Raw genomic sequence first — 15,943 nt, 5'->3', positions numbered from 1 at the left:
GGCTGAGATTTAAGCACATAGCCAATAGTTTAAAAGTTATAAAGGTTTGATTATATTTAAGTGGTAGGCAAAGTGCCAATAAGGGAGAGAGAGAGAGAGAGAGAGAGAGAGAGAGAGAGAGAGAGAGAGAGAGAGAGAGAGAGAGAAGGAGGATGGTACATCATAATTTAAAACAACTCATTACAAACCTTTTACTTCCTGCAGAGTCTTGTCCTCATCTTGGCTCTCTGACATTTTGCTGCTCTCTTTCTTCTCATCCTCATCCTCCTTATCTGCCTCCTCATCTTCATAGACATAGTGGTACTCCTCCTCGTCTTCGTCCTCCTCGTCTTCGTCCTCGTCCACGGGATCCTCTTTTTGTGTTGGCTGCTCGTCAGCTGGGGTCTCACTGAGGGGGAGGAGGAGGAGGAGAGGAGGAGGTGGAGGTGATTGAGTGAAGGAGTGGAAGCCAGGAAGAGGAGTGATTTATCAAAGGAGGCAGAGCAGCTGCCATAGGTCAATGTCACCACACGTTAATTCATCCAGATGGCCGGTAATACCTGCCCTTCGCAAGAGCCCATCTCACACTCGCAATATCTCAAGACATGCCATGCAACACAACCACACACGGTCATAGACTTTACCGCCCCCCCCCCCCCCCCCCCCCCCAACAACCCGATTTTGAACCACTCACCTGTCCTCCTCCTCCTCGACCAGGTCGGCCTCGTCAATCTCCTCATCCTCTATCTCCTCCTCTTCGTCGTCCTCCTGGGAGGGCAGGGAAGGTGGAGCGGACTCCCCGATGCGAGAGGAGGGGCAGCACACGTACTCGGTGCCGTGGAACTTGTCAATGCCACAGGGCAGCAGCATGCCGTAGCTGTGCAGCACCATGGAGCTCTTGGCACAGGCCTGGCAGGGTAGAAGAAGTGAGCAAGTGATGATATTGACTGAACATGGCACGTGGGTTTCAGATTGATGAAGCTGCCGGGCTTTCTAGGACTCTCACTCCTTTACAGTATCAATTTTAGCTTTGACAAGGTGACATTTGTTTAACCTTTATTCATCAGGGGGAAGATAAAAGACAACGTCAACAATGATGCCCATGCCAGATGGAGGAGTGTGTGAGTCATGGTGGGACGAAACTGCGGAAGTTTTATTAATTCAGTCTCATGATTTTGTTGACTTGCTGCAGTAGGGATCGTGTTTTTCATTTTTTAAAGATCTGAGGCCCAAAATACTTTTTCAAAAAGAAGGAATCCTTTGAATCACCCATTGATTATTTTGGTCTTCATAAATCCAAAAGTTTTTGCATTTTTGGTAACACTTTATTTGGATAGTCTGCCTACAGACAGTTTATAATGTATTTGTAACATTTCAGTAGCTTATTAGTAGCTTATTAATTCAACAACTGTTTTCTGATATTACACCACTGTGGGGTCATGAGTATGTATGTTACATATACAAATACATATAGATCATCATAATATAATAATTTAATATACATTCTGTAGGTGAACTATAAAGTGTTACCACATTTTCTGCTGCAAGAAAAACAACTAACCACAGATTACAGTAAATGATGCCCTCTTGCCCCTCGAAGCAATTAAAACACAAAACATGGTTCAACTCAAGAAACTTCCACCTTCTGGGTTTTTATATTTATTTACTAGAATTTTCATTATTTATTTCTTAAATAATTGTTATATGTATTATTATAGATGATCAATATGAAACATATTTGTAATAACAATAAAGATTTGTAAAGAAACCAAAAAACAACTGAAAGTGAATCGATATTTCAGTTTGTTTTAGGTGACTAGCACTATCAAAAAGGTCTATCAAAATATAAAGACGAATTTCCTGTTTATAATCAAATAGTGTAAAGTAATATTTAAATTGGACTCATTTACTGTGTGTGTTCAATGACTTAGACTAAGACAGCATTCTTTATCCTTTCAGGTGTTTACTGTCCAGCCTCGGAGATGCTCCCTGTATTTATTGTATGACTCCTAGTATGGTTCTGGTCCCTTGCGGTCACCTGACACAGTTACAGATCTATCCACGTACAGAATACAGACATACTGATTTTAGAGCTAGCTCTCTTGTCACGTACTGACTAAAATGATAAATGGGCCACACTTCCAAAAAGTCATGCGGCCCTTTAACAAACTGGCAATTTTTCAACAATGCTTCAAATAGCAGCTAGGAGGTACCAAACTCAACTTCAGTGTAACTGATGGCTGCTGAGAAACTCCACTGGAGCAGTCGAGGATTAGCTGCCCTGCTTAAGAACATCTCAGTGGCAGTTGGCGAGGGAGCTGAGATTGTTTTTGAATCTTTTTTTCTTTACCCAGATTTTCCCACTGGTAAGATTTATTACTGCTCGGCTGTAACAAATTTGTTATCGACTGCAGGTTATTTTTTGCCTCTGGATGTCACACTATCTGCTGGCTGCAAGGCTGCAGATGAAACTTGGCTTTGGGCGTTTGTGATAGGCTTCGGAGAAGAGTAAGAGTCAGGAAGAATGAGGGAGGGAGAGACAAGAGCAGACGGTTGATGGGCTCAGAGAGGTGCCTGCTGCTCGTACTGTCGTGGTCAGAGTGGCCCCCTAGGGCCGGCTCCCGAGCTGCCCAGGGGGGATTAGTTGCATTACAGCCACAACACTAATCTGATTAGGAGCTGAAATGTGAGGGCTCCCAGTCAGCCTGCGATCAGAGGGCCTCAGAGACTCACAGAGACAGGTGGAAAGGTATTAGGGAGGGAAGAGGAAAGATTGGAAAGCAATAAAAGTGTGACCAGTGTGACGGGGAGACTTAAAATTAGTTTAGTTTAATTTCTAAAAGTTAAGTTGATGCTTAAGACTTCTTCTTCCCACAGGAGTTTTCTTTTCCAATGCTCGGCTATCTCTGAAATACAGCCTCCCCCTGTTTCCTATGAAGTAATTCTTTCCTTACCTCTTTGGCCACACCGTGCCATTGCTGATGGCTGACGCACATGTCCATACGCTCCTTGTGGAAGAACTTGCACTTCTCTGGAACCAGAAGTACGTCACTCACGAACTCGCCCACTGTAACAGCAAATCACATGGACCAATATGCCTGTTAGTCATGCTACCAATCTGTCCAAAAGAAAATAATAAAAAATCACTCCCCTGCCTGGTTACTGCCAGGGTTAGAAACAATTAATCCCCAAGTGGGACTAAAAAAGGAATAACAGATGAGATGAATGCAAAAAATGGCATTATTCAATAATTCATAGCTGTCTGATCCTTTACATTTCATTACAGTGGCGTAACAGAAAGGGCATTTGACACTTGAACATCTGTCCGTGCACCTGAACCCGAGAGGGATTTATGAGGGATATTCTACACCGCATCTGCAATTCTGCAATCAAAATGGCAGTGGAGAAAATCAGGTTTCACACTCTTTAAAGGTAGTCCAGACTCTTCCTGCGAGTCAATGATATCATTTGCTTGATGAATTCAACTCGGAGATGTTTTATTCATAGAACGAGCTGACAGAAAGCAGATCTAGGGGAAATAAAAGACATGAAAGCCATCTTGTGAATTCCTATGAATAGTTTCAGGTTGAAAACCATGTGCGTGCAAGCATATGGTGCAGGGGTCACAAGAAAGATTAAAAAGGACAGCGACTGCTGATAGGCTGGCAGCGTGACGAGGCGCTCAGGTAGAAACACTGCCATCAGAAACAGATGGAAAGCCAGGCTGCGAGAGCAAGGGAGAGAAGGGGGGATGAATAGAAGGTTTAGGGCAAAGTCCAGATCAGAGTGGCTGAAGAATGGATGGACTGAAAACACACAAATGAGGGTCTCCAGGTCTCGCAACAAGGGCTGGGAGCTGTCCTATAACCGCTCATTTAGTGGTTCGCCGCGACCTCGGCCTGAGGCAGAGCTGCTGGAGCGTTTCATATAAGCCAGGCAAGGAAAGGCAGAGGGTGAAAAAGCAGTGTTTTGGAAAATGAGAGGGTAGGATAGGAAGAGGAGAGAGCTGGAAATAGCAGAGGACTCAGCAGCTGCTTCTCATCTCCGCCCAGGAGGTACAGTAACACCCCTTCACACAACCCCCCTCAGCCCTCCAGACCCTCCTGCGTGTGTCTGCTTTGTGCCTACCACTGGTTGAAAGAACATTTACTCAAGCACTGTACGAATTGAACAGAACACAATATATTTGTAGTTTTGGACTAAAATAAGACATTTGAAAAGGTCACCTTAGGTTGTTTTTTTCTAACATTTTAAAGAGTAAACCCTCAATTCATACTACTTCTAATTCTATGATGCATTGTTACAGCCTGCCTTAACTACCCAACAGTATATTAAGTAGTTAAAATGAGCTCCATTTTGACTCACTGTAGCATTTAAATAGAACAATAGAACAGTCCAATCCAATAGAATAACATAAAATAACACTGAGAGTGGCAAGAGAGCTTTTACTTTTAATATTTCAGTGGATTTTGCTCATAATACTTCTTTGTTGTACTTTTACATAAGTGAAATATTTAAGGCATGAATTACTTTGCAGGAGTGATTTTACATTGGTGAATTTCTCCCTCTCTTCTCTCTTCTCTCAGCTCAACTCCATATCCTGCACACCGGATGCTAACTGATTCATTCGCTCTCACACTCTCTCTTCATTTCATCTCTCTCTCTCTCTCTCTCTCTCTCTCTCTCTCTCTCTCTCTCTCTGTCTCATTCTCTCACACTCACAGGTTGCTTTGGTTGCGGGGTGGAGTGGGTTTCAAGCAGACCCCGTACGCAGTCACACTGCAGTGGGTGATGGATGGTGGTGTTTGGAGAGCATCTGTGCCTCGCAAGCACTCCTGCTCTGTGTGTTTCTCTCCGTGTGTAGTTGTGCGAATTGTGTTTATGAGTGCACATACTCTTCTTTCTCTGTGACCTCCTCTCCACCTACTCTATTCATCTGCCTTTCCTTTAACCTTCCGTCTATGAGACACCCCCGCTAATACTATCCTGTGCCCAGACTGGCTGCACTACAGGCATCTAGGGAGTGCGAAGGTAAGAAAACACCCAGTGTACGAGCGATACTTCCAGCACTGAGAGGTGGTGAATTCAATTAAACACCAACCAAGATCTGCTTGTCGACAGCACGGCTATTGTGTTTCAAGGACTTTCCAAAGGAAGCCTACAGTAATGAAATTTAGTGTAATCAATATGAGATATGAAAATGCAAATAACTTGTTCAGTGCACTTGATGATTCAATGTGAAATCACTACTTAACTATGAGATACTTCATTAACATGTGCTGTTGAAAGTCAGTATTATGTGTTTCTCAGATTATAATCATTCTTAATATTCCACCAACGACTAATATTAAAGAAGGAATATGAATATGAATAACTTTGATTTAGTTGTGCGCCAGTGTTAGTTCTTGCCATACAGTTTGAGAATGATATCATGTTCCAGGCTTTGATTTTTGGCAACCCTTTTGTTTACATTTGCTTCATGGATTGCTTCAGTGCCTTTAAAGTGGAAGGAATCTGATTTGCCAACATGAAAGGATTACATGGGGCAGACGTGACAAAATTCACGAAGTAGCTGGAGGTTGGATAATGGAAAGAACATTTAACCATTTAACGTCCGGGGGTTTGACTCCCAGCTCATGCAAAGAACTTCCTAATTTTGCTGTATTACATTTAGCTAACCTTTCACCCATGGTAAATTTGCAGTACCGTCACATAATCTTATGACTGTGGTCACATTTTTGTTTCAAAGTTCAGGCTCATTTCAAGATATTTCCAGAGGCAAAGGCGTGCAAAGAGCTAGAGGTGTGGTCCTCTAATAAAAGCCTGAGGTCTGTATCCATTATCAACTTATTCACAATCACAAGACTCAGCCCCTGTGATGATATCAGGAGTCATTGTGTGCCCTACCCTTAAATGTTAAATCAACAGTCTTAGTCAACAGGAAAGGCAAAGTATGTGTCAGGTCTGTAAATTCTGCTAATTAAATTCCTCTTCTCGCCAAAACATGGCCTTGATATGCTTTCTTCCTGAAAAGTCTAGCTTTAAAGGTCAAGAGATAAAAATAAGCCACAATATGCCTGGAATAAATGTGATCTACCATGGATAACTACCAACGGCAATAGAACTTAAAGATAAGAAGTATCAGACACAGAAAATCTTTGTAAATCTGTGTTTACCCAGAAAAAGGCAGGATTCAATTATTCAGAATCCTCTTCTTTCAGCAAAGAAGCTGCTGTTGTCTCATCAACTTTTCCCCACAATTTAGTTATTGCGCAATTCTGACACGCACACTAACCAACACCCCAGTTAGACAACTACCACTGACTGTTCTCACTATTCCAGACATAATAATAAAAAAAGTCTCTAAAATAATCCTCTGCTGTTTGACAAAGACATCATGCTACAGGGATTAGAGTACCATGGAACAAAAATCACATTAATTTGCAGAGTCATTGTTTGGGGACAGGAAACACGGGGGGATAGCGGCTCTGTGACTGAGCCTTTGCATGGAGAGATGGGATACAGCATAACCCATCTTTCTCTCTTTACACTGAGCTCCTTCCTTAGCGCTTGCATTATTCATATAAACCTATTAACTTGACATGGGTGCTGGTCTGGCCCTTTTAATCATATCCTCCGAGCTATAGCCCACCTCCCTTTGGTCTATTTCATTTCTTTTTGATTCTACAATAATTAATGTACACTGATGAATATAAGGCAGAATCCTTGATGTCCATTTCTCTGGAACAGTATGTGAACATCACAAATAATGAATAATTCAAAAACACTCTTCATTGAACATGATATGATAGAGAGGCCTGACAAATAATGGACTGAAGAGGTGAGGCGCAGTGAGGTGGCAGAGGCATGCCGTGGCTCGTAGCATATGATCAGAGCCCTCCAATTAAGCCCCTAACATGCTCCATTACATAATTAAGCAGAAACCCTCTCAATAGCCCCCTTCTTGCCAACACCTTATGTTTATCTCTCCTTCTCCATCTGTCTCCTCTGTTCTCTCAGTTCAGACTCCTCATTTGCAACCCAGCAGAGCAGCAGAGAGGGCCGTCGTAATTCGATAGGGCATGAGAGTGCAGACCTTTAACGGTGATGACAAAAAATGTGCAAAGAACAAGAAATGACGCTTTTTGATTATTTCAGAGGACAGAATGGGATTGTTTTAATTAAATGGCAGTCATGGCACCGTTACTGAATTATAATGAGAGGTCTTGGGTTGGTGATGGATGCAACAGTCGGCCACAGTGGAGACAGGAAAGAGGCTCAGATCAGGTGTGGCAGGTGGTTAGAGGGAAACAGCTTCGGGATGTAAGATGAAAGCAAACTGGGGGGATTTTGGAGACTGATGCTGCATGTGAACCTCTCTCATCTGTATTCCTGTCTCAGCCACCGAGTGGCCACTCCAGTTGTGGTGTTTGCTGTCCCATGAATTTCCCAAAAGCCTCCTCTCTGCGTTTGCCAAAAATGCTCTTGAATGGTAGCCCATTTCACAGTCCAGTGGAACTGCTAATAGCTTTTTCATCCCGGAAAGCAGCACAACTCAATCAGCAAGAGGCTTTCGGACAGAGGAAGGGTGCTGAGAAGTGTTTGCAGCACAGAGGAAGATGTATTTTCCTTCATGACAAAGCTTTGCAAGTACAGAGAGGAACCTTGTTTCAGAACTCTACTTCTCTGTTATTGCAATCCTCAGAGGCAGGGAGCACAGAGGCATGTGGCCTGCAAAGTCTGAGGCTCTATCTGACATTTAATAAACCGGAATATAGCCATGTTGCCACTGCTGATTACAGTGATGCTGCAGGAGACAGAGGAGGGAGAGAGGTGTGTGTGACAGCACAGGCGAATGGAGAAATGGGGAGTAATAAAGCAGGCCTCCTCACAGACCTCCCTCTCGCTGACCCTGTGTGTCTATGTGAGTTTATGGCCACTGTCTGAGGGGGGAAATAAGATTGTGCTTTATTGCTCAACAAGCCTCCCCAGCAATAATAGCTTTCCCCCCTTAACCATCCATTCTGAGAGACATTAACTCCCATCCAGCGTGGATCTGCTCAATCTGCAGCTCAAGGCCAGGATTAGTCAACCGAATCAGACTCCAGTATTGCTCTCTGTCACCTCTGCCTATGGCTAAGATGTATCATAATCTTTTCTTTCTCTGCGTTGAAAAAAGGGTATAGAAGATATAGAAGAGGTGAGGGCAATGGAGAACGCCTGATATGAAGGGCCACTCACAGCTCTCTAAGTGGTTTCCTCCAGCCCTTGAACTACTTATTAGTGTACAAGCTTACCTAGGCATTTGTAAGGCACCACGATATGGGCATGTCCTTTGCACACCTTCTTCTCCTTCTTGCACCAGTTCTCAATACGAATTGGCTGGTTGGCTTCCACCACGTTCGTGATTTGGAGCTCGGGATACATCTGTTGGAAGACGAAGCAGAGAGTGTATATTAAATAATGAGACATTTATTTTGGATGTGTGTGTGTGTGTGTGTGTGAGAGAGAGAGAGAGAGAAGGCGCGATAAGTGGCGCTTCAATGGGATCCTTTAATCCACATTTTATACTTTCTAGATGCCATCTGCTCAGCCATGAAAGAGCACGCAATTTACACTTTCCCCAAATGCCATCAAAATGTCATCAATAAATGCAACTGAAGCTTGTGGGGAAGGCTGCTTGAAAATATACAGCCCTGCTTTTTTTCTTGGACAGCTGCATAATAAACCATGAAAATAATACCAGAACCCTCCTGGGTTGGGAGATACAGCAGGAACAAGTAAATAAGATTGAGGATATCCGTGCTGTGGAAAAACATGTCCTTAATTGTAGAGACAGCCTGAGACAATAATGGTCACAGGGTCTGCTAATTGAAATGCCACCCACTATACTGTAAATAATGTCCGTCTTTCAGGAACAGCTCAATAGCCTCTCTAATTATAAATCACGGTGCAATAAGAACTGACTTTTTCCACCTCACTAGCTCAATATAACTTATTCTAACCTCATAGACCTATTCAATAATACATTTCCATTTACTTTTTGTCTTGTATTATTTTTATAGAACTCCCATTACTTTAACATCCTAGAAAAGGAAAAAGGAGCAGTAATTGAAAACCCAAATTTTTTGTTCAACGTACATTTCTTCCTGAGAGTTGATGATGTGATGATTGACACCACTATATGTCCATTAAATCCAAAGCTACTACCAGCTGCCTTAGCTTAACACAACAACTGAAAACAGGGGAAAACAGCCAGTCTGGCTCTGTCTAAATGTAACATAATCTGCCTACCAGCACCTCTAAAGTTCACCAATTAACACGCTGTGCACTATATACTCTTAAATGGGGGTGTGGAAGGTGGATGACCTGGAGTTACATCTCAACAACATCCTTTTACTCAATCACAGTTATACACACGTAGGATGTATAATAACAATAGGGTTTAAACATTTCTTTTTATAAAGAAAATTACATATTCAAATCGACATCTAAAACATAAATTACCCGACCCCTGTAACGTGAAGCTCATAGAATAAAATAAAAGAAGGATACAATGGCTCCTCTGTACATGGGTGAGCACCTCCACCGTCTCTCCCTGAAGTAATTTCATTTGTTGGACAACCCACTTTGTCTCTGCCCTTTTCTAACCGACTTAGGTGCTTGAATTTCATCACTTCTATGAGACTGATAGGAAGGGGATTAGACATGTGTCAGTGTCACAGTGACTCACCTCCTGGCAGTACTGCAGCACACCCTCCTTGGTTCCTACGCAGCTCTTGGTTCCGGATGGGTCGGGTTCCCAGCGGCCGGTCTGAATGTTGACATGCATGTTGAGCTTTCCGCAGAACATGGCCACCTGTGGCTCGGCCACGGCAAACCCTGTGCCTGCATTGGCTGCTAGCGCCTACAGAAAGACAGAGAAAGAGAGAAATGGGGGTTAATACAATCAATTATTGTAGAGCCTTTAAAACCTGGGGACTATTGAGGCAGACATACTTGAGACACTGTCTGCCCCACTGTTTTTTTCTCATAAACTTCGTTATGAGCCTGACGCAGGAGCCTGCTGTGAAGTCTGAACACAGAAAGCAGATCCAGCTCATGAACTGCGATGGATAACTGTACTAGACGCGATGAAGCAACATCAGAACAGCCTGTCAACGCTTGGCTGCTACTGCGACTCATCGCTGCAGTGCTGAGAGAGCAGAGGGGCTCAGAAAGGAGACAAATTAAATGCACCTCGGGAAGGTTTGGCTAGGTTGATGGTTAAACGAGTAGGGGTTTGATTGGATTTGTGCACAAGGTTTTTTTTTGCTCTGATGCCCATTGAGTGACTGAGAGGCTGCACACAGAGAGCAGGAGAGACAAAAAAACTGCAGTCATGCCTCAAAAACCAGGACATTCCTGGTTGAGGGTAGAGCTTTGCTCATCCAGGCCTCCTGGGACCAAAGTCTTTCCACAAAGGGCGGCTCATTTATTCTTCAAGGTAAACACTGATGCTTCCTGCTCCCCTATCAGCTCTGCAGCACGGACACATATGAACAACAACATAAATGGTGTAATGAAAATATGTGTTCCAACATCCCACAGGATTTGTTAAAAAATACGTCTGTCCTGTCTTTGTTTACCTCCTAATCCTCTGAACATGAGAGAAAATCTGCTATCTTTCCACCCTGTTGTCTTTCCTGTCATCATTTACTGAACCCTGCAGCTCCTCTTCCAGCAGGCAGGAAGAAGGAACACCCAGTCTGCCTGGTCTTCACTCAAAACAACTTTCTACCACTCACGATAGAAAATGGACACCAATGGTCTGAAACTACTGTGTAATCAGCTTTCACACGATTGCTTTTCAAATGACACGGGGTACTGCTAGCATCAGTCAACTCATCAGCACCTCATTGAGACAATAAGTCACGGCCTGCTAACACTCGCCTGATGCTGGGGGTGTCACAGCACGCGAAACTCTAATGAATCAGCGAGCCGATGTAGCTCTGCATGCCAAACCATCCCAAAACACACACCAGGGAGCCTCCAGACAGGAAGTGGAACGGAACTGATCCTCTCTTGATTGTCATAATGTCATCAGGCTGAGTAAACAGGCTTTAGCCCCAGAGAGAGATCAAGGGAATGAGCGAGGACTGTTGGACTCAAATGTCTCACTGTTTGCTGGGTCCAGCCTTGAGGAGACGCAGACAGAGGTGTCCTCTGCAGCGCACAGCCAAGGAGAAAACAGCTGAAGAGGGGAGACTTGAGTAACAGTGTGTTAGACAAAGCTCTCTGTCTAATTCTGCGCAGGCTCCCAGGCTGATAATAGGTGCAGAACAGAGTAGAGCGGGGACAAAACAAGTGCTGTGTAATCAGCAGTTGGCTGTAGCGTGTGATGAGCCGCAGAGGCAGCCAGAGCTGAGCCTGCACGCACACAGACACACACATTAACTGAACACAGCTTCAGCCACGCACCCGCGCGTACATTCAGCCGCACAATCATATAGGTGCCAGCGCAAACACACAATCACAGAACACACAAAAAACATGTGTACAGCCACACAGGCATCCACGTATGCAAGCAAACACACACTGGACTTTCTTGATTTGGTCCTAGAGGCACAACAGCCTCAGATTCAACCTCATTTCCCCTCCTTCCTCCATCTCCACATCTTTGTCCTGCTCCACTCCTCCCTCTTTGCACCACCACAGGCTTGTTTGCTCTCCTCCCTCTTATTCCTCCCTCTCATTCCTTTGTGAGATTGGCTCGGGGTGTATGAGAAGCAGAGAGGTGGGGAGGAAATGAGGGACGCAGAGAAGCACATTAGGGAGGAAGACAAGGGAAGCAGTGATAGCCTGACCACAACTAGACTCTGCGGCTCTGGAAAAACAAGTGTTGGGGCCTTCTCGACACCCCTTTGACTCCACCTAAGTGATAGTGTGTCTTTAATTCTGCAACAATGGCAGCGGAGGCACAGTGAACGTGGTTTATACCGCTGCCTTAAATCTGCAGTCACATGCCTGTTTATTACTTAACAAAAGAGCTGCTCTTGGCCAGACTTGCACAAAGAGAAGTGAGATGGGGGCAGCAGAGAGCAAGAGAAGTGGCACACACACCCCCACCCCCACACACACACACACACACACACACACACACACACACACACACACACACACACACACAGAGGGGTTGGTGGGGAAAACAGCAAGGCAGAAGAAGAGATTTATCTCGTCTGTGGTCCCTGTCTCATCACCAGCAACACCTGAACCAGAAGAATGACTGCCTTGGGAAAACAGTTCTGCTGACTGTGACATTCAACACAGACACACAGTACTGTAGGAGACATAATCTTTTTGTTCCTGAGACAAAATGTGAAGACTTTACTTGGTCGTGACTCAGTCTTGGACAGCCGCGACTCGGACATCCATTTCAAGACTAGTTATCATCACAATTTTTTTACGTCATCCAAGACCAATTTGTTCCACTGGCCAGTGAAGGCCAGTGAAATGGAATCAGAAGAAAAATGAGAGGAAATGGAAGTTAAAGTTAGACTCAGAAGGGAGCTGTGGATGAGCTTTGGTCTTGTATTTCTTGTTTTTTTTTCCCTACTGTGATTTGATGTAACCAAACTCCTTCTTAAAGGTCGCATTAAATTACTTTGACAGTAATTTGCTTCAGCAGTTTGTCGTGTTTCCACATGAAACAGAGGTTAGGGTCAGAACTTCATGCCAAGAGTCGCTTCATTTTAAAGTTCAAAAGTGGTGAAAATCAACAATGACGGAGGGATTACTTGCCTTCTCCTTTAGTTGGAAAAATAAAGAAAGCTGCTGATGATACTGATGCCCCTTGTACAAACCAACACCCAGATACACACCTTAAGGCTGATGTAACTACTAGATGGCTAATTCAGCTTGGTAGACCTGGAGGTTTTACGGGAAGGGTTGGCTGGATCGCCCCAAGGACTGTAATCACGTTTTAATAACTGGGATCAAAAAGATGAGTCATCAACAACATTTTGTTACGGGAAGAGAAAGATAATGTGGATGTAAAACTATACAAAAATGTAACTCTGGAGATTTATTTGAGACAAAGATGTGAGGTAATAACAAGATATTTTAATTAATATTTTTCCTCTGATGAGGCCCTTCTATCATGTATTTATCACTATAATATTAAACTGTGTTGTACTAAATCTATATCTGTGTGTTTCTATATCCAAAGCATTAGCACATAGATGTTTCTCTCATATCAGATAAATGGATAAACTCTGGTTTTGGCCTTGAATGTAGCAACAACACACACAAACACACAGCCACTAGAAAAATATGCCGCCACACCTAACAAACGCAAGTCATCAAGCATCCATCTCTCATTACTGACTCACCGTGAGATGTTATATCATGTGTAAGTGTGAACACCTGCTGCTATGTGGAGGCTTGGCAAGTCAGAGGGAGAGACAAAAGAGGGAGAGAGGGAGTGGAAGTCGGGAAAAGGGAGAGGCCACGCGACAGAGGAAAGCTCAGGCAAATAGGGTGAATAGACAACGGCAGCAGGGAATGTGTACCGATTGGCTTATGTCCCAGCTTGACATATTATTTCAAATGAACGCAGACTGTAATGCAATAAAGAGCGGCATGAGGCCACGTGAATGCAGGAGAGACAGGCCTGCCACCACAGACGCTTGTCAAAAGCTGTGTGGGCTGAGGATCATTTAGCTCGTTTTTGCTCTTTACTGCGAACACACACTAGTCTGTCGCTGTTCTCCCAGTCTGCCTCCAGCACACAAACACGTTTTATTAGCCTGCTCTTGTGTTTCGAGCCAAGTTTCACATAAAACAAGCTAAGACATGACAGTGCTTGTCGTGAAATAACGCATGGAACATTGTGCACACACAAACAAACACTCCTTTTTTTAATCTCGTAACGGATAAATATACCTTATGAGTCTAGATCTCTAATGAGCAACACACACACACACACACACACACACACACACACACACACACACACACACCACTCCTAGTGGAAAACATTATCCAGTCACTCTAAGAAGCAGAAGAGTTATGTTATTTTCAGTTACAGCTCATTTACTGGCTACATCCAGTTTGCATTACATATTAATCATTTTGTGATGCATACAGTATTCACCTTGTTTTTCATTGTTGAAACATAACCATCACCGTGTCTCACCTATCTTAAAAATAATTGTGAGAGTAAGGTTTCATTTGTTTGCAAGATTATCTATTATATGCAGTGACTTTCTTTTCCTTCTCTGGGTGATTGACAGCGAGCAGAGTGTAAATGAATGCATTCAAATGAAAATGCTGAACGTAGCTGCAGTGAAATAACAATCAATCAGAGAAACTTTGACAAAACCAAATTAAGGCTTTACATTTACTGTGACAGATTATTTAGCTCAGGCGACTCTTGAGTCTGTGGCAGCAGTTTTTTTTGTGCTGTACAAGAATAAAAGGCAGAAAATTGTCTCTTCTAAATGTCCGGAAAAGGAGGAAATGAAGTCTGGTATCTTCAACAATGCGGACTGTATGCAGGCACCAGGAGGAATAATAGAAAAAGGATAGTGCAACTAAGACGGCTGGCACAAACTTATAAACAGGGAGTATTCCTTAATGAGGTTTTAGAAAAACCCCTCCTGGGACCGGTACGGGTCAGTTATTACATGACCTACCACACAGCATCTGGGCAAGATCCAAAGAAGCTAATCCAATCCGTGTGTTTGTGTGTGTATACGTGTATGAGTGTGTGTGTGTGTGTGTGTGTGTGTGGTCTCAGGTCAACCACTCAGGGCAGTGTGATCAGCAGTGTGTGAGCTCAGGACACACACCAAGGGGATAGTGGGAAATGGGAAATAAATAGATGAAGGCCGTAATGTGCAAAACACTTGGGGTCTGAGCTTTTGTGATGATCCTCCAACACAAACAGAGACAGAAACTTTGAAATAGCCAAAACAAAACTTAACACAAAATTCCTCCGTGAGCAGACAGTCTAATCAACATGTTAGCCTGGCTGGCATTTCTCACAAACACAAGATCGGCTAAATTGCCTGCTCCGCTTTCAGGAGCCCTGACTGAGCGGTGGCAACTGGTCTAATTTTGGCAGAGGTATGGTGAAGCCATCCTCACAGTCTAGACCTTATAAAAGCAGCTCCAGAATGAGGCACCGGTCACCACACGTGGGTTCCCAGAATGCTTAGTGTCCATGTGACTCTGTGGAGAAATGCCTGGCATCGTTAATCCACCTAATCCTTCCTTGTGTTGACTTAATACTTAAACAAGATAGGCAGTGTTGAGAAGGCCACACACACACATACACGTACAGGAATATATGATCTATATGTACAATGTTGGGACATAAAATAAGTATTGATTTCCATTTCTTATTGCTTATAAGGTTTGATGTTTATGCAGGCGCAGTGTTTACTGCAATTACTGTGTTGTGCTAATATGTGGAGTGAAGCAATTACAGCATTTTTATTTCTTTATTAGCTTCTATTATAGCTTTCCATAACAGCTTGATAGCTGATAGCTGTGCTGGTTTATTGTTTGTTGCTTATGTAATCTGTATCAACTGAATCCCTCAGTGGAATAGTTTCATAATGCAAAACATATATTATTTATTGATCCATTAAACAAAATAACCACCTTATGTATGCAGAGGTTTGAGCCATTGATTAATGAACACTTTGTAAGGTGCTAAGATTTCTAGCTGTCTAAAGATGTGAAAACGCCTCCTGAATACTGGAGGACTGTGAAAAGGAGACACTTTCACACCCTTTAATAACATCATTACCGGGAGCATACAGTATTACAGAGGGATTTGGGGCTAAAGTGAATAAAAGGGATGGACTTTGGTGTTTATTGCTTCTCATGTCTAAGAATTTAGAGAGCAACTTAACACAGGCTGCACTGATTGCAATGTCAGTTGTGACATGAAAGCAGCTGTCAGAAAATAAATTAG

The 15,943-nt window shown here is 43.4% G+C and overlaps 1 protein-coding gene across 5 annotated transcripts in view; it reads right to left on the bottom strand.

Annotated features, from left to right (window-relative positions):
- Positions 1 to 15,943, bottom strand: part of aplp2 (amyloid beta (A4) precursor-like protein 2) — a 53,829-nt gene that overhangs the window by 17,764 nt on the left and 20,122 nt on the right. For all 5 annotated transcript variants that reach the window (XM_051397062.1, XM_051397064.1, XM_051397065.1 and 2 more), the window contains exons 2-6: positions 9,713 to 9,886; positions 8,277 to 8,406; positions 2,934 to 3,046; positions 674 to 888; positions 189 to 388 (exon numbers count right to left, since the gene is read on the bottom strand). In XM_051397062.1, coding sequence (XP_051253022.1) covers positions 189 to 388; positions 674 to 888; positions 2,934 to 3,046; positions 8,277 to 8,406; positions 9,713 to 9,886 — 832 coding nt within the window. The remainder of the gene's footprint in view (positions 1 to 188; positions 389 to 673; positions 889 to 2,933; positions 3,047 to 8,276; positions 8,407 to 9,712; positions 9,887 to 15,943) is intronic.

Source organism: Dicentrarchus labrax, unplaced genomic scaffold, assembly GCF_905237075.1.
Source record: "Dicentrarchus labrax unplaced genomic scaffold, dlabrax2021, whole genome shotgun sequence".
NCBI lineage: Eukaryota > Metazoa > Chordata > Actinopteri > Moronidae > Dicentrarchus > Dicentrarchus labrax.
This window is presented reverse-complemented; position numbering and strand designations above follow the sequence as displayed.